Consider the following 18,574-nt stretch of genomic DNA (forward strand, 5'->3'; position numbering starts at 1 on the left):
TGTAAATTTCCCTATTCCCGAGGCCGTAAATGTGGAGACCTCTTCCTCTCCAAAACCTGAGGATAATGAGCTCGGCATTAGTTTGCCTGGGAAACAACTAAATGTTCACAATCGTGATTTGTTTATCCAATATTACAATTACAGACATAAGTAAACATCATTTCAGCCAGGCTCTACATACTACTGTAACCACAAGAGGACAACACTTAGTGGAGCTTATCAATAGGGCCTGCAGATTACATTCAACCAGAGCAGGTGGATCAATCAGAAGCAGACTGTGGATAAGCATTACTTTATTGAAGTGATCCTTTTGGTGCTCATTATGTACAAAATCAATGTCACTTAATCCACCAACAAACCATCTTAACGTCCCGCCTATCAGGACAGATAACCTGACTCACTTACAGAAAGTTGGAGATGGTTTTAAACCCTTGCTAGCTGATTGCCTCTGAGGCTGATTTAAAACGAGGGCTACCCTAGGCAGCTGGAGAGGCATGGATGGATTTCTAGCATTTTAATGTGTGCTGAGTAACAGAGTTAGTACAGTCCCAATTTACATCCTGTTCAGGTTTCCGCTGTACGTCAGTGACTAAATGTTACTGATTTAAAACCTCCAAACATTCACTGAAACTTCAAACCTTACATTTGGGCTTTTATATTTATTCAACCATACAAACTTGTGGTTGACATCTACAAACTGCTCTCCAGGATGGGAGTGAGGAGCTCTGAAGGGATGAATACAGCGAGATCTGGAACACTATAGGCCTTGTATTTGTAGGGGAAAATGACACAGTTGTGTGTTTGTCCTCCATCACTGAGCCTTCCCAGACAAAGCGAGAGCAGCCTCCCTCTCTTTCAGCATCTCCTCCCTCCATCGGGCTTTCTTCTCCATGTTTTGTCCGGTCAGGGACTCGTGTCTGCCGGCAGCCTGCAACGACATGAGACCCGATCATGGATAAGATCTTGAAAATATCAGGTTATCTTTTATACTTGTCTTGAGACAGACAAAACAGAGCAGTAACATAGATTAAAGTTGATAAAAATATGACCTTCTTTGTGGTGAAACAATATTTGTGGCTCAGGTGAACTGGTGAGCCAGTTTGACACACCCAGGCTCTGTTTATGGCTCAACCAACTTAAAACACTACCAGGCAGAGATGTCTAACAAAGATAACAGAGAGTGTTTCATGTTGACATAGGCTATTCTGACTTAACTCACCATTGCTTCAAAGTACACCCTTTAATTTAACAGTTACTCACGTGCAAACATGATGCAGTGTTCCTTTGTCACTCACCCGTTTGCCCAGGAAAACCATCACCAGACAGGCTGCTATCGTTGCCCCCATCATTATATAGCAGACCTTCACTCTGACTTTGTTTCTGGCACCATCAAGCGTCTCGAACCTGTTGCACAAACAAGAATCAGTGGACCCAGACATCATTGATATTTGTTCCTGTGTTCAGTATTCATGCTTGTCTCATCCTCTGATGTTAACATTAATTATGTTCCTTCTTTATGGAGCCTCGCAGCATTGTGAGTGCAGGAGGTGGGAGGTCTGCAGTTTGTATACTTCATAATTGGGACTTTAATCATTACAGCAGATCAGACGCAGTCAGATCTCCACCCTGATGTCCAGAGCTGACGTGATTACCTCCAGCCACACACACACACACACACACACACACACACACACACACACACACACACACACACACACACACACACACACACACACCCACACACACACACACACACACACACACACACACACACACACACACACACACACACACACACTGTTTGAACTGGGACATTTTTGGTGGAGCATCAGCGACCTGCAGCAGCATCATCCAGTTAGCTTGCTCTGCCACATCACACAAACAGCCAATCAGATGGGAGTGTGCTAGGGGGGCTATAAACAGGAAAAAATTACTTACGACACAAGCTCTGGTATCTGGTCTGCTGACTTAAACCGTCCAGACCAGATCAGAATCTTCTTGTCCAAATCAGAGGGTCTGTAGCCTGGGAGTCTGAACCCAGCACGAGGAACTGTAGGACAGAACAAACACACAGAATTTATTTTCCTAATCCACATCTTTGTTTTCATCAGGAAAACAGTGAGGGCAGAGAAGTTTGGATTCACAAGCCTCAGTCATTAGGTTCATCACCCTAAACTGTGACCCTACTTCCTGTGTATCCTCCCCCTGTGGGACTGAAGAAAACTTTCACACACTTGCTGTGGCCACAACAAGGAATCTGACTACACTATTCGTTATCTGTGTACATTTGCAAATCAGTACCATGAGTTTTTTCAGTTTTGAACTGAGCCCTGATTCATGCACATGAAAATTATAAAGGTGTAGAACTTTACCAGGTGCTGGGGGTGCTGGGGGTGCTGCGGGTGCAGGCGGAGGCTCTACTTTGGTCTCCTGTGGTTTATTGCACATCCCTCTGTGGCTCCATGTTTCAGTCACCTGTCGGCACCTCTGGCCTGTTGGGATAAATGCAGATAAACCTGAGTGAATCAATTTATTAGGGGTGGGAAATTTGGCTGCAGACTGAAATGATACCATATTTTTCTTGGCTCTTTCTGTGGACTTGAGTGATTAAAACATGTAGACTGATGTAGACAAAATTCCTCTCATATATAGGTCTTCTTGTATGTTTGATTGTAGAATTAAAGAAACATACTGTTGTTTTCTCAATGTGGTGCCATAGCAAATAAGGAAGGGGGCGTGGCGGTCACATTTTTCCATATCAATAAAACTACAAATCAAGATGTCAGATGGTTCCAGGTGGACTTTTGAATAAGATTACCAAACCTGGGCAATAACCACACACTGGCATAATACAACATTTCACAACACAGGAACTAGCTAATGTGTGTCCATAGGTAATCTATCGACACAAACTAGACAATCTCGGAGGAACGCACCTGGTATAACAGTAAATATAAAGTATTAAACATATATTTAAAGGTAAATGTAAATTAAATCAGCAGTATTACTAATAAAGTAACAGAATAACTGAGTTCGTCAGCCTTCAGAACAAAGCGTGGGAATTCAAGACATTTAAAGATACGAACCCATGAAGCTGCCGATGGAAAGGCGAGACCTGATGAAGTTCATGTTTTCGTTTGGGTAAATAAAGTATAAAGTGTAATCAGGCCATGAAGCTGCGTAGCTCCATGTCCAGTCCACTGTCAGCTGTTCAAAGTCACTTCGCTACTTTAGCCATCGACTGCCCTGAAGGACCCCGTGATATAAGGATAGTAGCCCTTGCTGCGTGCCTGATTAAAACAAATCCATGCCTTAGGTTAATTTGTTTCTCTGCAGTTTTTTTTTAACACTTAATGACAGCTTCATTACTTAAGTCAAAGTATAGATACTCCATGTCAAATATTACTCCAATACAAGTGAAAGTTGCTCTGTCAGATTATTACTTGAGTTAAAGTACTGGAGTACTTTCTTTTAAAAACATTTAAAAGGGTAACTGAACCCCAGAGTTTCAGCTGAAGATCATCTACCCAGGAATTTCAAAAAATGCAATTGGAATGTCAATGTTTCAATTTGGACAGGGCTGGAGTTTGTAGAATGTGGTGAGGTAGATTATATAGGGTACGATGAAAGATGCAAGTACCAAATATATCACCATGAACTCAGCCAGCCTTTAGAAAAACTCCATTGCAGTAGAGGGGTTTCAACCTGCAGGTGGCAGTCTCTACACACATTGTCAACACAATTTGAGGAATTGTAATACTTTATGCTCATCTGCTGGGATAAAGACCCACGTTGATTAACAGCACTACTAAATTCCTATGTAAATAAGTTCTCAGCTAAAAAAAATAGTGGTTTGGGGTTTAGTTACACTTTAAGTAGTTCAAAGTAAATCTCAAAATGTTGTATTTTCAAAATACGTAAGTGCAGTAAAGACTACTTAGAAGTGCATTCGGTTACATCATGTTTATCTAGAAACAATTACTTGAAATCTCTAAAAACTATACCATGGAATAAAAACAGACACTAAGTTACTCCAAGCACAGACAACTTAGTTTGAAATGTTCATCTGGAATGAAACAAACGTTACGTAGCTCAACACACTTTATCAGGTTGGACATTGAATGTTTGTATATTTGGGCAGAGTGGGAAACAGGGAGAACATTTCAAACAATACGTATCATTCTTCATTTCAAAAACCTCTAACACGGGCTGAAGATATGGCCATGGGTGCTCAGGTGGAGAATTATAGCCATCATTACCACCTCTAAATGAACTGCCTGATCTGAGTGAAACATCCTCTGTGTTTGCTCCACATTCAAAGCAAAAGTAGTGAGTAACTAGATCATTGATAGAAATGTAGTGGAGTAAAAAGTACAATAATTGTCCTCTGAATTTAGAGGAGTCAAAGTAATAAGTTCCCCCAAAAATTAATACTCAGATAAAATGCAGATACTCTAAAAATGTACTTAAGTACAGTACTCAAGTAAATTTACTTTGTTACTGTACTTAAGTACATTTTCACTTAATGATAATGATAAGTGGTACTGTTTAGCATGCTTAGTATGGATTGGTTGCGGTCACAAAGAGGATAGGGTTAGTGTTGGTTTTGAGTAGAGTAAAAGGCACCCCAATACAGGTCATCACAAGTTGTGTAATTGTCCTGCATTTATTCTGTCAGTATATTTTATATTTTATAATTAGACACAGTAATTGAATTCTAAGAAAAAGCTTCACATGTTTAAGATTAGTCATGATAAATGGCTTATCTCTTGTGGATATATTGTTAGACAGAGTGGTGTTTCACTCAGGCACTCTTTTTAACAGCCATATCTCTCACTGTGTCTTGTTTAGGACCCCGCAATCCACTATGGCGGCGCCCGGTGGATCTTTGGACTGTGAGGACTTCTCAATGTTTCAGGTAATTTGAACCTGAGATGAATCTGTTTGAGCAGACTCGTCACTGAATGGCAGCGCTGAGGATCAACACAGTTCGATGTTTCACATGTTGTGTTGTTTGTTTTCATTTAACGCCAGCCAAAGAGTGACCCTCCTGTTCAATCTGCTGCAAGAGTTCAGAGCTAAACAGGACCAGCAGGACTGATAACAGGCAGCATGTGGTTTTAAAGTCACTGTCACGAGTCTCCAGATGAACATGATGTATTGTTGTATGGAGAAACTTACAGTTAGTTATATGTCTAGACAGAAACCAACATCCCCTCAGACTTCTTTAAATCCTTCAGACTGGACTTCAGTCAGAGCTCACACCTCTGGTTATGTCTCATTAAAGCAGTGATACATTTTTCAGGCTCCACAACCCAAGACATGATGAAAACCAACTGAACCCAGGCTGCCCACTTTGGGAGCTGTCGCCTCTGTGCTATGTACTGTTTATTTAACCAGCAGGCTAATCATTCCTCTCATGTGTTTGTTTTTCAGGAGGTGCTGAAAGCAATGCGCACCATAGACGACCGAATCGTCCACAGCCTTAACACCACAGTGCCCACAGTGTCCTTCTCAGGGAAAGTGGATGCCACACAGACATGCAAACAGCTCTATGAAACTGTGAGTGTGACGCTCTTGGCTATAATAACATGTTTCAGTAAGCTGTTCCTTTTGCGGTAATAACCTTTTGTGTTGTTCAGATGATGGAGGCCCACCTGAGCCGAGACAAAGCTATCAAGTCCTGTATCGCCCAAGCATCTGCAGAGGTCGGACAACTACGGGAAGAAAGAGCAAAAGACAGTGATAACATGGCACTCATCAAACAGCTCAGGAAGGAACAGACCAAAGTAAGAAAGAAGCTCCAAACTCCACCAATCTGAATCATGTTAGTCTGACAAGACTGTCCACCTGCAGCCAAGAGACTCCCTGAAAGACTCCTTCCTCACAGCTGTTCAGTCAGTGTGAGCTCTGAGGATTATCAAGAGGATTCTAACGAGGATCTAATTCCTAAATTAGATGTTTCAAATTCAAGATCATAAAATGTCTTAACCCTCCTGTTATGTCTGTTTCTTAGAGACAGCAATAATGTTCCTGGGTCAACTTGACCCAGGGCATATTTAATGATTCAAAAGTGTCAGAACCCCAAAAAATCCTAATTTACATTTTTTTAAATCAATCAATCAGTCAGTCAATCAGACTTTATTTATAAAGCGCTTTTCATACAATGACATTGTAACACATTGTACATAAAAACAACTTAAAATAGAATAAATTAAAGAAAAAGAAAAAAAAAATATCCCAGCCCCAGCCTCGACCCCAAACCCACCCCACAATCCTAAGGTTAAGAACACAAGATGCAACAATAGTAATAAAAACAATACAAATAAAATAAATAAATAGAAAATAAAAAGATGATGTCATTATTAACTCCATTACTAACCATTTAAATCAATATTTAGTGCATTGGTGTTCTTTAATTCTCACAAATCATAGTTCAATGAGGATAATTCACTATTTTTTTACAAAAATTCATGTTAAAACTTTTTTTTATGTACATTGGATAGTGATTGGGGTGAACTATGTCACACAGTTGCAAAGAAACATTTAGTATTTGACACTTCTGACCCCTTTTAGCCTCCACTTTGACTGCAGGGTCATATTGACCCACAAACAGTATCTATGTAATATAAACATGCAGGGGGGGTTGCAAATGTGTGAAATGAACCATTTTCATTGTATATGTTGTTCACACTAATTAAGCCAAGCAGAAGAAGTTTCAGAGCGAAAAAATACTTTTAAGATTTGTAAATATGGGTCAATTTGACCCTTAACATAACAGGAGGGTTAAAAATCTTTTGATTGTGAGAGGTCTTACATTTCAGGCTGAGAAATCTGAACACTGTGTCAAATCTACTTTGTCTGGTTAGCATTACATAACATAGTTTACAGAAACTACAAACAGGAAGAGAGGAAGAATGAAGCAACTTTAGTTATACTGAAGTGCTTTTAAACTTGGGACATTTGGTTAAATATGCTACACGTGTGAAATTCTGTTTATTCTACTGTTCAAAAAGGATATTTATTTTTCTTTTTGGGGTCTGAAAATGTCCTAAAATCTTACATTTAATTTTAAAAACTGTGTAGTAACCCTACTCCTCTGGGCACCTTTATTAAACTGCCACTCCATCTATTTTACTCTTTAGGTGAAGGTAAGTTGGGGACTGTACTTCTCCTTTTCTTACTGTTCTGTTTAATCCTTCTGTCTCCAGGAGAAGTAAAAAAAAAAAGTCAGGTTATTAAAATTTGGAATGGATTTTTAATTGGAAGCTCACAGTGAAACACAAGTGTGGAGTTTGAAAGATGTTGGCATTTAGGACACGTCTAAGACTGGATGTTTTTAATCAAAATGTCTATTAACTACTTTGTTGCTGCACAGATGTGTGAGGCAAACTTAAAAAAAACCACTCTTAACGATCTGTCTTCTTCGTCTCCAGTTAAAGCTGATGCAGTCAGAGCTGAATGTCGAAGAGGTTGTCAACGACAGAAGTCTGAAGGTCAGCTGTAATGTCCCAAAAAGTCCTTTCATCACACATGCATGTTCTCTCTCTATCTCACATGTAACCTCCTCGTGTTCAGGTGTTCAATGAGAGGTGTAGAATCCACTACACGCCCCCGAAGGTGAAGTGAAGCTCAGTCTGACCAGAGGAGCTGCCTTGGACAAGGTTCAGACCCAGACTGGAGATGAAACTGTGAGCCGCTGAGTCCTGACTGCAGGCGGATCACCATCCGGACACCTCTGACCTCTTCTTCTCCACAACACCTGTATTCCATTGTGATTATTGTATTACATTGCCACCGCTGTGAAACAGTCCTCCTTGTGCTTCTTTGATGAGATACGTTGTACAATAAGAGATTTTTTAAAAAGACAATGAAATGGTTTCAAATGAAACTCTTTGTGTGTGATTTCAGTCATTTAGGATTTCAGTCTACCAACGAGATCAGTGTTTTCTACGAGTAGATCAAATAAGTCAGACTGTTCATCTCACCACAAGAAGAGATTCAACATCTTTGGGTCCCACAGTAACTATTTACTGTGAGTGAAGTTTCTAGAGCTTTCCGTCTGCATCACACAACACATGGAGGTATAGTCTCTCTAATATACATCTCCATTCTGAGAGATTTTAGTGTGGAAATATCTGCATCATTGGACTGCACCATCAGCACTGGGGTCTGCTAAAATACTGTCACAACCTCACTGAAAAACAGGCAGTCTCATGATATTAAAGGTATATTAAAAAAAATCTCATGTTTTTACATCTAAATATTTAATCTGAATAGAGATGAAAGTTTACACCTGAATCATTTCCTCCTCCTCTCAGTGTCACAAGTTGTGGGTTCATCTGAGGTGTGGTTGTGTGAGATTACTGTTAAGGTTAACTTGTTCCTGATATGATACCTTCAAGGTACTTCTGATTGGCCTGCATCAAAGTCAGACCACTACAGTATGTGGGGAAGTTCTGACCTGAATAGCAAACTTGTCTGTTTTTTTTGGGGGTTTTTTGTATCTGCATCATGTAACCAGATTTTCTTGTACCAGAGTACACTGGAAGTGTTTATAAGATTCAGCCTCAAGCTTTGGCAAGAGTTCCAGGAAGGTTGGGAACTCGAACCCACGCACGATGGAGCAATAACATAAGCTGTAATAGGAAACCCAATGAGGACAGTCGCTGGACAGATGTGAAAAATACAAGAGCAGTAAAAATTCAGTTATTGAAAACCTTCTCATCTTACATCTGGAAAGCTTATTTCCCTTTGTTACATGTATTCATCCACTTGATGAAATTCCACACCCATCTCCCTCTGGATGAGCAGGGATGTCCATCTCCTTCTGAAGGCCTGTAACACTGCCTTCAGATCAGGAGACGCACAAGCCTACCTCACAGCCAGGGCTGATCTGAAGTGGGGCACCGAGAAGGCCAAGCACTACTACAAGCGGAAGGTTGTGTGTGATGTAATTTCATCACACCCATCAAGTAATATTCACATTGTACTGGAGTGGCAACAGAAGTCTATGGCATGGGTGAATTATACACCTAGCACCTCCATCTCATGCATACAAGAAGGGGAACGGGTGTTTTTCTATGTTCAAAATGCAGGTTACATGACACTGTTCATCCAACTGTGGGTCTGTTGATCCACAGCTTTGACCACCAGGTAAACCAGATTAAGAAGTTTGGTGATTCTCAGATGAAAAGTCTAGCACCACCAGCAGTTCAACATATTAGGAAGCAAGTATTGACACCACAGTATGACAGAATTTAAGAGAACAAGTGTTCCTTCTCCACTCAGGACTCATCCTTTACCTTTAATGTAGCACCATCTTCAGGTCAGAATGTGAACTTGTTAAGATCAAATACTTTCACCAGTCCTTCACTTTGTTTTATTTTAGTTACAAATGCAAACAGCTCCAATGATGGTGCTCTATGTGTTGATGTCTCTAAACATGACAGAATTGAATCATGTCCACTAACCTTCCTCTGAAAATGTGTTTGGCAAACAGATTACAAGCAGAAGACTCACATCGCCTACAAGACATCTGACCTCAAAACCCACAACAAACATGAAATGAAGAAACTGAATCTTATATTTTGATTAATTCTTTATTATTCCTTTGCACATTGATTTTATCATTAGAAGGTTCAAGGGGTTCCTCTACCTCCTTCACACACTTCAACGTGATTTCTCCACGGCACATTTGGTACACCATCAGATGAAGGTAGTGACTTCCTCCCACATGAACCTGCAGGGAGATGATAGTACACAATCACATGATTTCAAAGTGTACCCAGTCCACTTGTGTTAATAGTTATTTTTTCCTCCACACAAAATAAAACTTTTTTTTTCACCTTAAAAAGGTAGTGACTACATCCCATCAAAAGCAAACTTCTGAACTGAAGTGCTTTGTAGACTTCATAGTTCTTGCTTTTCTTTTCCTCCACTTGAAGCTTCACCTGTGTGAATAAAATAAAGTGTGATAGAAATGCAAACCAGAAAGATAATAAGAAGGAAGCTAACTGAAGCTCACCTCATCACAATCTTCTGAGTGTCCTGATCTGCCTCCTGGATCTCAGTCCAACTTCTAAAACTTTGATCCATTTTCACAGGAAGAGTCTGAAGAGTCAACCGTCTGATCTGATGTGTCTCAAGTGTGCGTTTACAGGTTGGTATCACACATATTTATATTCTGGACCTGATCCTGGATACAGAGAGGAATGTCAGCTCTCACACACAACAATGTGGGCGGAGTCCAAAAAAAGGTTTGGAAAAAGTCATGGGTCACTCTTGCAAAATCCCAGCGAACTCTGTGTAATAAAGGTTCTTATCACCTGTCTTATTGTCAAAGCAAGATCCACTCTGAAGATGAATACTGTTAGAGAGAGCTTTCTGACGTGTTGACTCTGTAGTGACACATCAAGAGAAACATGTTGTGCAATAAGAACATTCCACAGCTTAAATTATTAATATATAACATTTAACCATTTTAGACAACAATAACAATATGACAAATATTACTAACTTTTTTTTTTACATATTTGTAAAAATCAAGAATGTATTTGATCTGCAGAACCCGTCACAAACTCTCCACACAACACAGAAGAGTGTCCAGACTACAGAGACACCTACACCAGCACAGCTCCTGACTGAGCTTTAGGCTGAGTCTGCCGTGTCTCTGTATGTGCAGCAGGTATATATGTGCCAGGTGGTAGCTGCTCTACAGGTAACATTAGATAAACTTCATAAGTCCTCAACCTGATCCACCTGATGCTACTGCCAGAGAGAAAAAGAGTCAACACGTGTTTAACTCTCAAATACATAAAATAAGCAGTATAATGAATTTACATGTTATTTGTAAGTAAATGCATTAGACCAATATTCCTATTGTCATGTTTTCCTGTACCTACAGTCGCTTCTGGTCTCAATTCATCCTCTTATTTCTGTCTAACAAAACATCAGGCCATTCAAGTGATCACAAGTTTACCCAAACTCAGGATAAGTGGTCGTTACTGTAATTTGTCAGAAGATAATGTTAGGTCTGATATGTCTGATTTGTGTACCTAACATAGATAATGTGACGTGGAATTTAAACCCAGAATTATTTGAGTTTAGCTGTTCATTTATAAAGACGGAAAGATGTCAGATACACAAAATCATTTGTTATAGTTGACCATTAACTTTAAATCACTTCTTTGGAAGTAAACAAACATCACAAGATGTGACAAACAAACAGCCACACCTCAAGGAGACCTTCTGTGGAACAATATAAACTAATTATTCATTACCACTCACATATTACAATGTGGGCAGAGTCCAAAAAAAACCCTGCCATGTTCAACTTAACAAAATCCCAGCCAACTCTGTAACAAAGGTTCTTCTCACCTGTCTGACTAGCAGTGGTGGACAAAGTACACAGCTTCATTACTTAAATCAGAGTATAGATCCTCCTGGTCAAACATTACTCCAATACAAGTGAAATTGTTCAGTCAAATTATTACTTGAGTTAAAGTATTTGAGTAATTGCTTTTAAAAATACTGAAGGATTCAAAGTAATTTTAAAATATCTCATCCACAGAGCATGAGTGCTGTCAAGAATGCATGGGTGTACGTTCTGCTACGTTATGTTTATCTAGAAAACATTATTTCATCTCTAAAAAGTGTACCATGAATTATAAATGGCAACTAAGTTACTTCAAGCACAGACAATTTGGTTTTAAATTTTCATCCAGGCTGTGATGAAGTTTGTGTGGTAAACAGATCAGAGATTCACAACAATACGAATCATTCTTTATTTCAAAAACCTCAAACGTGGGCTTCAAATATGGCCGTGGTGCTCAGATAGAGAATCATCATAACGTCTGATCTGTACTTGCTCTACGCTCAGCCGAGGTACGACTACACCGTTAAGACAAACCAAACATAAGTACATGAACAGTTTATGGTCTTTGGATCTGATCTCAGAAAAGAAAATGTAGTGGAGTCAAAAGTATGATATTTGTCTTTCAAATGTAGCAGAGTAAAAGTTATAAGTTCCCCCAAAAATAATATTCAAGTAATGTACAGATACTCAAACAATGTACTTAAGAACAGTGATCAAGTAAATTACTTTGTTACTGTCTACCACTGCTTACTTTCAAAGTAGCCAAGATCCATTTGTATATCTAAAGAGTTCATCATTCAACTACAAGAGCATCAAAGATGTATACTGTTAGAGCCTTCTGATGTGTCTGAGCAGCTAGAGGAGCTGTACTTTCTCCAAGACTTTTTAACATTTAAGCCATTTCAGTCTTCAGACATCCTCAATAATGAATCTCTTCATAACCTTTTAGAATTGATAGGATGTGTTTTAACAGGGAGAAGGAAAAAAATTCTCATGAATGAAAAATGAAAAAGCAGACAATTAATGTAGCTTGCAAACATACGTTATACCCAAGCGGCAACCTCCGGTCTAAAAATATGAGTCAATGCTGAAGTGCTAAAAACTGCAGTTCATCGAGGATCCGCTTGAGGCTGACTCCAGAAGTACCGGAAGTCACATACACATGAATGGGAAAAAGACGATCTTTACAGCAGAAATAAACATGTTTACAGCCTGGTACAAAAGATGAGTGTAGTCTGGATAGTTCATTTCTCGATGTCCTCTCACTGTGAGGGAGGTGAATTTATTTCTAACGCGGCAATTTTGAAGATATTGAGATTACTAGTCTTCCAATGAGAGTCACAGCTGCCTGTGGGAACACTGCAGCTGTTGGCTAGGAGGCTCAAAGCCCGCCTCTTTACGTCACACTGGCTCGACAGAAGCAATATGGCTGCCGCTAATGATTGACTTCAAAACAGCGTTAAGAAACAGATGGGTGACGTCACGGATACTACGTACATATTTTTTACAGTCTATGGTTATACCACCACATTGTTATGATATGAATCTAATTAAAAAGGTCCATTATTTGCATCTTTGAAACATCTGTCTTACATTGAAACTTCTTTCCCCGGTTCTGTAAAAACAGAACAGAGTTCAGTTCAGTCCTGTAACTAAAACTCTGTAGTCTCTTTCAGATGATGGAGTCCAGATCTGACATGAAGCTGTTTTGGATCAGGACCAGGTTTCATTAACCCTCTCAGAAACAGCCAAATCAGATGCTAACTTCAGTGTGGTCACATATGCAGGTAGTGTCAATCTTCTTGTATAACTTCCAGCATGAAGGCTCAGCTGCAGATTTCCAGCATAAAGGCACAACATGTTGAGCAGCTGACACTTATATCCCTGCATCATGGTGAATATTTATGAGACCATTGGTGCTGTAAATTGGATTATGAAAAAGGAAAACACAAAAATATTTATTTTTGCTATATTATTGATATAGTACAAAATTAACATAACATAACAAAATGAACTATATGCGTACACAGAGTGGATTTTTTGCCTCTATGTACTTAAGGGGCTTCTAGAGGGCACTTTTTTGTGTTTTTTCCATAGATTGTATTCTCCTCTTCATGCATTTATCCCTGAAGAAAGCAGCAAAGAAGGCAATGTTAATGTTCCTATCTACTACAGTGGAATCCAAGAGGGCAGTTTAGCATGTTTCTTTTGGTTTTGACAATGGAGGTTTCTGTTGCTAGGATGAATAAGGCAGGCCTGGTTATACAATATATGAATATCAATGTTATAATGTCAACAAATTAAATCACAATATAGTTCTGGAAAAGTTGAGTTCTTCCATTCTGTTTTCAACCACGTGTTTTGAAAACAGAATTGAGATCTTACTTTGACAGAACTATATATGATTTACTTGTGACATTATACCATTGTATTCATATATTGAATCCCTTTTTTTATTTATGCATTATTTATATTTTATTAGGCTTCCTATATACTTTCTCGGCCCCTGTAAATGTATTACTTGCAAGTAATATTCAGTTCCAAGACCATGTCGAGGGGAGGGTCTATAAAACGATGTTTGTAGGTTTAGGTTTATATTTTGTTTTCGTTTGCATTGTCATACTTACAATGGCATGACTGTATGAACTTGTATTGACAGAATTTATTAGATAATGTAAACTTGAAAATTAAAAAATGAATAAAAAGAATCGCTAAATAAAACTGAAAAAAGAAGACTCATGTGGTCTACAAGAGACTGACCTCACAACTCACAACAAACATGAAATGAAGAAACTGAATCTTATATTCTGATGATTCTTTATTATTCCTTTGCACATTGATTGAACCTCTTCAGCATGACTGTAAAGGAACATTTTTGTGTCTTATTTCAGGATGAAGAAGCAGGGCCTGTTGAGGTGAGGCTGCAGCATGGACCAGCTGAATCAGGCTGTGTTTTTATCATTAGAAAGGCTCAAGGGGTTCCTCTGCCTCCTTCACACGTTTAAACTTGACCTCTCCAGAGAGGTTTCGGTACACGATTAGATGAAGGTAGTGACTTTTTCCCACATGAACCTGCAGGAGATGATAGTACACAATCACATTGATTTCAAAGTGTACCACAGTCCACTTGTGATTATAATTATTTTTCCTTCACACAAAATAAAACGTATTATTATGTTTTTTACCTTTATAAGGAAGTTCATTCCTGACACAACCTGACTCCTGTACCAACGTGCACTGTAGACTCCATATTTCTTGCCGGTCTCTTTCTCCACATCGGGCTTCACCTGTGAGAATAAAATAAAGTGTGATAGAAATGCAAACCAGAAGTTAATCAAGAAGGAAGCTACTGAAGCTCACCTCATCACAAATCTTCTGAGTTTCCGGAGCAGCTTCCTGGAATCTCAGAGTAACCTCCAAGAATTTGAGCATTTTCACAGGAAGAGTCTGAAGAGTCAGTCGTCCTGATCTGATGTGTCTGAAGTGTGCGTTTACAGGTTGGTATCACACATATTTATATTCTGGATTTGATCCTTGATACTGAGAGGAGGGTCAGCTCTCACACACAACAATGTGGGCGGAGTCAAAATAATAAAAAAAAGTTTAGAAAAGTCAATGGTCTCTCTTGCAAATCCCAGCGAACTCTCTGTAATAAGGGTCTTATCACCTGTCTTATTGTCAAAGCAAGATCCACTCTGAAGATGAATAATGTTTACAGAGAGCTTTCTGACGGTTGACTCTGTAGTGACACATCATAGAAACATGTTTGTGCAATAAGACATTCCACATCTTAAATTTATTAATATATAACATTTAACCATTTTAGACAACAATAACAATATGACAAATATTACTAACTTTTTTTCATATATTTGTAAAAATCAAGAAGTATTTCATCTGCAAACCCTCCCAAACTCTCCACACAACACAGAAGGGGGTCCAGACTACAGAGACACCTACACCAGCACAGCTCCTGACTGAGCTTCAGGCTGAGTCTGCCGTGTCTCTGTATGTTGCAGCAGTATATAGGTGCCAGGTGGTAGCTGCTCTACAGGTTACATGAAGATAAACTTACATAAGTCCTCAACCTGAGCCACCTGATGCTACGCCCAGAGAGAAAAAGAGTCACACTGTATTAACTCTAAAGATACATAAAATAAGCAGTATAATCAATTTACATGTTATTTGTAAGTAAATTGCATTAGACCAATATTCCTATTCTCTATGTCTGTTTCCTATACCTACCAGTCGCTTCTGGTCTCAATTCATCCTCTAAAATATAGATGTCTGACAAAACAACATCTAGGCCAATTCAAAGTGATCACAAGTCGTGCCCAAACTCGGGCGAAGTGGTCCGTTACTGGTAATTTGTCAGAAAGATAATGTTAGGTCCTGAAATCTCTGATTTGTTGTACCTAACAGAGATAATGTGAGGTTGAATTTAAAAGCCAGAATTATTTGAGTTTAGCTGTTCATTTTATAAAGACTGGAAAGATGTCAGATACACAAAATCATATGATATAGTTGACCATTAACTGCAAATCACTTCTTTGGAAGTAAACAACATCACAAGATGTGACAAACAAACCACCACACCTCAAGGAGACCTTCTGTGGAACAATATAAACTAATTATTCATACCCACTCACATATTACAATGTGGGCAGAGTCCAAAAAAACCTGCCATGTTCAACTTAACAAATCCCAGCCAACTCTGTAACAAAGGTTTTCTCACCTGTCTGACTAGAGGTGGTGGACAAGTACACAGCTTCATTACTTAAATCAGAGTATAGATCCTCCTGGTCAAACATTACTGCAATACAAGTGAAATTGTTTAGGTCAAATTATTACTTGAGTTAAAGTATTTGAGTAATTGCTTAAAATACTGAAGTATTCAAAGTAATTTAAAAATATCTCATCCACAGAGCATGAGTGCTGTCAAGAATGCATGGGGTGTACGTTCTGCTACGTTATGTTTATCTAGAAAACATTATTTCATGTCTAAAGAGTGTACCATGAATTATAAATGGCAACTAGGTTACTTCAAGCACAGACAATTTGGTTTTAAATTTTCATCCAGGCTGTGATGAAGTTTGTGTGGTAAACAGATCAGAGATTTACAACAATACGAATCATTCTTTATTTCAAAAACCTCAAACATGGGCTTCAAATATGGCCGTGGTGCTCAGATAGAGAATCATCATAACGTCTGATCTGCATTTGCTCTCCACTCAGCCGAGGTACGACTACACCGTAAGACAAACCAAACATAAGTACATGAACAGTTTATGGTCTTTGGATCTGATCTCAGAAAGAAAATGTAGTGGAGTCAAAAGTATGATATTTGTCTTTCAAATGTAGCAGAGTAAAAGTTATAAATTCCCCCCAAAATAATATTCAAGTAATGTACAGATACTCAAACAATGTACTTAAGAACAGTGATCAAGTAAATTTACTTTGTTACTGTCGACCACTGCTTACTTTCAAAGTAGCCAAGATCCATTTGTATATCTAAAGAGTTCATCATTCAACTACAAGAGCAGCAAAGATGTATACTGTTAGAGCCTTCTGATGTGTCTGAGCAGCTAGAGGAGCTGTCCTTTCTCCAAGACTTTTTAACATTTAAGCCATTTCAGTCTTCAGACATCCTCAATAATGAATCTCTTCATAACCTTTTAGAATTGATAGGATGGGTTTTAACAGGAGAAGGAAAAAAATTCTCATGAATGAAAAATGAAAAAGCAGACAATTAATGTAGCTGCAAACATACGTTATACCCAAGCGGCAACCTCCGGTCTAAAAATATGAGTCAATGCTGAAGTGCTAAAAACTGCAGTTTATCGAGGATCCGCTTGAGGCTGACTCCAGAAGTACGGAAGTCACATACACATGCATGGGAAAAAGACGATCTTTACAGCAGAAATAAACATGTTTACAGCCTGGTACAAAAGATGAGTGTAGTCTGGATAGCTCATTTCTCGATGTCCTCTCACTGTGAGGGGGGTGAATTTATTTCTAACGCGGCAATTTTGAAGATATTGAGATTACTAGTCTTCCAATGAGAGGCACAGCTGCCTGTGGGAACACTGCAGCTGTTGGCTAGGAGGCTCAAAGCCCGCCTCTTTACGTTACACTGGCTCGACAGAAGCAATATGGCTGCCGCTAATGATTGACTTCAAAACAGCGTTAAGAAACAGATGGGTGACGTCACGGATACTACGTCCATATTTTTACAGTCTATGGTTATACCACCACATTGTTATGATATGAATCTAATTAAAAAGGTCCATTATTTGCATCTTGAAACATCTGTCTTACATTGAAACTTCTTTCCCTCTGTTCTGTAAAAACAGAACAGAGTTCAGTTCAGTCCTGTAACTAAAACCCTGTAGTCTCTTTTAGATGATGGAGTCCAGATCTGACATGAAGCTGTTTTGGATCAGGACCAGGTTTCATTAACCCTCTCAGAAACAGCCAAATCAGATGCTAACTTCAGTGTGGTCACATATGCAGGTAGTGTCAAACTTCTTGTATAACTTCCAGCATGAAGGCTCATCTGCAGATTTCCAGCATAAAGGCACAACGTGTTGAGCAGCTGACACTTATATCCCTGCATCATGGTGAATATTTATGAGGACCATTGGTGCTGTAAATTGGATTATGAAAAAGGAAACACAAAAATATTTATTTTTTGCTATATTATTGATTATAGTACAAAATTAACATAACATAACAAAATGAACTATATGCGTACACAGAGTGGATTTTTTTTTGCCTCTTATGTACTTTAGGGGCTTCTAGAGGGCACTTTTTGTGTTTTTCCATAGATTTTAGTTTCCTCTTCATGCATTTATCCCTGAAGGAGCAGCAGAGAAGGCAATTTTTAATGTTCTATCTACTACAGTGGAATCCAAGAGGGCAGTTTAGCATGTTTTCTTTTGGTTTTGACAATGGAGGTTTATGTTGCTAGGATGAATAAGGCAGGCCTGGTTATACAATATATGAATACAATGGTATAATGTCACAAATTAAATCACAATATAGTTCTGGAAAAGTTGAGTTCTTCCATTCTGTTTTCAACCATGTGTTTTGAAAACAGAATGGAGGATCTTAACTTTGACAGAACTATATAGTGATTTAACTTGTGACATTATACCATTGTATTCATATATTGAATCCCTTTTTTTATTTATGCAT

The 18,574-nt window shown here is 38.7% G+C and overlaps 3 protein-coding genes and 1 long non-coding RNA gene across 4 annotated transcripts; 1 reads left to right on the forward strand and 3 right to left on the reverse strand.

The window, feature by feature from the left end:
- Window positions 1–276: 276 nt before the first annotated feature.
- Window positions 277–3,272, reverse strand: fam162a (family with sequence similarity 162 member A). Its single transcript, XM_034706881.1, has 5 exons — window positions 3,087–3,272; window positions 2,373–2,492; window positions 1,939–2,050; window positions 1,296–1,404; window positions 277–928 (listed from the first exon to the last, which is right to left on the reverse strand). Exons 1-5 carry the CDS (start codon window positions 3,127–3,129, stop codon window positions 812–814), a joined length of 501 nt encoding a protein of 166 aa, XP_034562772.1. The 5' UTR covers window positions 3,130–3,272; the 3' UTR covers window positions 277–811.
- Window positions 3,273–4,793: 1,521 nt separating this feature from the next.
- ccdc58 (coiled-coil domain containing 58) lies at window positions 4,794–7,891 on the forward strand. Its single transcript, XM_034707050.1, has 5 exons — window positions 4,794–4,918; window positions 5,437–5,562; window positions 5,643–5,789; window positions 7,437–7,496; window positions 7,579–7,891. The coding sequence occupies exons 1-5, from the start codon at window positions 4,868–4,870 to the stop codon at window positions 7,627–7,629; spliced, it is 435 nt and encodes a 144-aa protein (XP_034562941.1). The 5' UTR covers window positions 4,794–4,867; the 3' UTR covers window positions 7,630–7,891.
- A 1,697-nt stretch (window positions 7,892–9,588) lies between these two features.
- Window positions 9,589–10,343, reverse strand: LOC117829296. Its single transcript, XR_004634600.1, has 4 exons — window positions 10,329–10,343; window positions 10,028–10,198; window positions 9,849–9,953; window positions 9,589–9,742 (listed from the first exon to the last, which is right to left on the reverse strand). It is a non-coding gene; the product is annotated as an uncharacterized LOC117829296 (long non-coding RNA).
- Window positions 10,344–14,177: 3,834 nt separating this feature from the next.
- LOC117829294 (cystatin-B-like) lies at window positions 14,178–14,835 on the reverse strand. Its single transcript, XM_034706922.1, has 3 exons — window positions 14,738–14,835; window positions 14,563–14,664; window positions 14,178–14,449 (listed from the first exon to the last, which is right to left on the reverse strand). The coding sequence occupies exons 1-3, from the start codon at window positions 14,807–14,809 to the stop codon at window positions 14,339–14,341; spliced, it is 285 nt and encodes a 94-aa protein (XP_034562813.1). The 5' UTR covers window positions 14,810–14,835; the 3' UTR covers window positions 14,178–14,338.
- Between the last annotated feature and the right edge of the window lie 3,739 nt (window positions 14,836–18,574).

The sequence above is a fragment of the Notolabrus celidotus genome, chromosome 17 (assembly GCF_009762535.1).
Source record: "Notolabrus celidotus isolate fNotCel1 chromosome 17, fNotCel1.pri, whole genome shotgun sequence".
Taxonomy (NCBI): Eukaryota; Metazoa; Chordata; class Actinopteri; order Labriformes; family Labridae; genus Notolabrus; species Notolabrus celidotus.

Excerpts from the sequence above, each read along its gene's own strand:
- ccdc58 (XM_034707050.1), top strand. The coding sequence starts at position 4,868 with ATGGCGGCGCCCGGTGGATCTTTGGACTGTGAGGACTTCTCAATGTTT. Across the intron at positions 4,919-5,436 it reads AGGACTTCTCAATGTTTCAG|GAGGTGCTGAAAGCAATGCG; the intron begins GTAATTTGAACC and ends TTTGTTTTTCAG. Across the intron at positions 7,497-7,578 it reads TCAACGACAGAAGTCTGAAG|GTGTTCAATGAGAGGTGTAG; the intron begins GTCAGCTGTAAT and ends CCTCGTGTTCAG.
- fam162a (XM_034706881.1), bottom strand. The coding sequence starts at position 3,129 with ATGAACTTCATCAGGTCTCGCCTTTCCATCGGCAGCTTCATGG. Across the intron at positions 2,051-2,372 it reads CCCAGCACCCCCAGCACCTG|TTCCTCGTGCTGGGTTCAGA; the intron begins GTAAAGTTCTAC and ends TCTGTCCTACAG. Across the intron at positions 1,405-1,938 it reads CAGATACCAGAGCTTGTGTC|GTTCGAGACGCTTGATGGTG; the intron begins GTAAGTAATTTT and ends TTTGTGCAACAG.
- LOC117829294 (XM_034706922.1), bottom strand. The coding sequence starts at position 14,809 with ATGCTCAAATTCTTGGAGGTTACTCTGAGATTCCAGGAAGCTGCTCCG. Across the intron at positions 14,665-14,737 it reads CTCAGAAGATTTGTGATGAG|GTGAAGCCCGATGTGGAGAA; the intron begins GTGAGCTTCAGT and ends TTATTCTCACAG. Across the intron at positions 14,450-14,562 it reads GAATGAACTTCCTTATAAAG|GTTCATGTGGGAAAAAGTCA; the intron begins GTAAAAAACATA and ends CATCTCCTGCAG.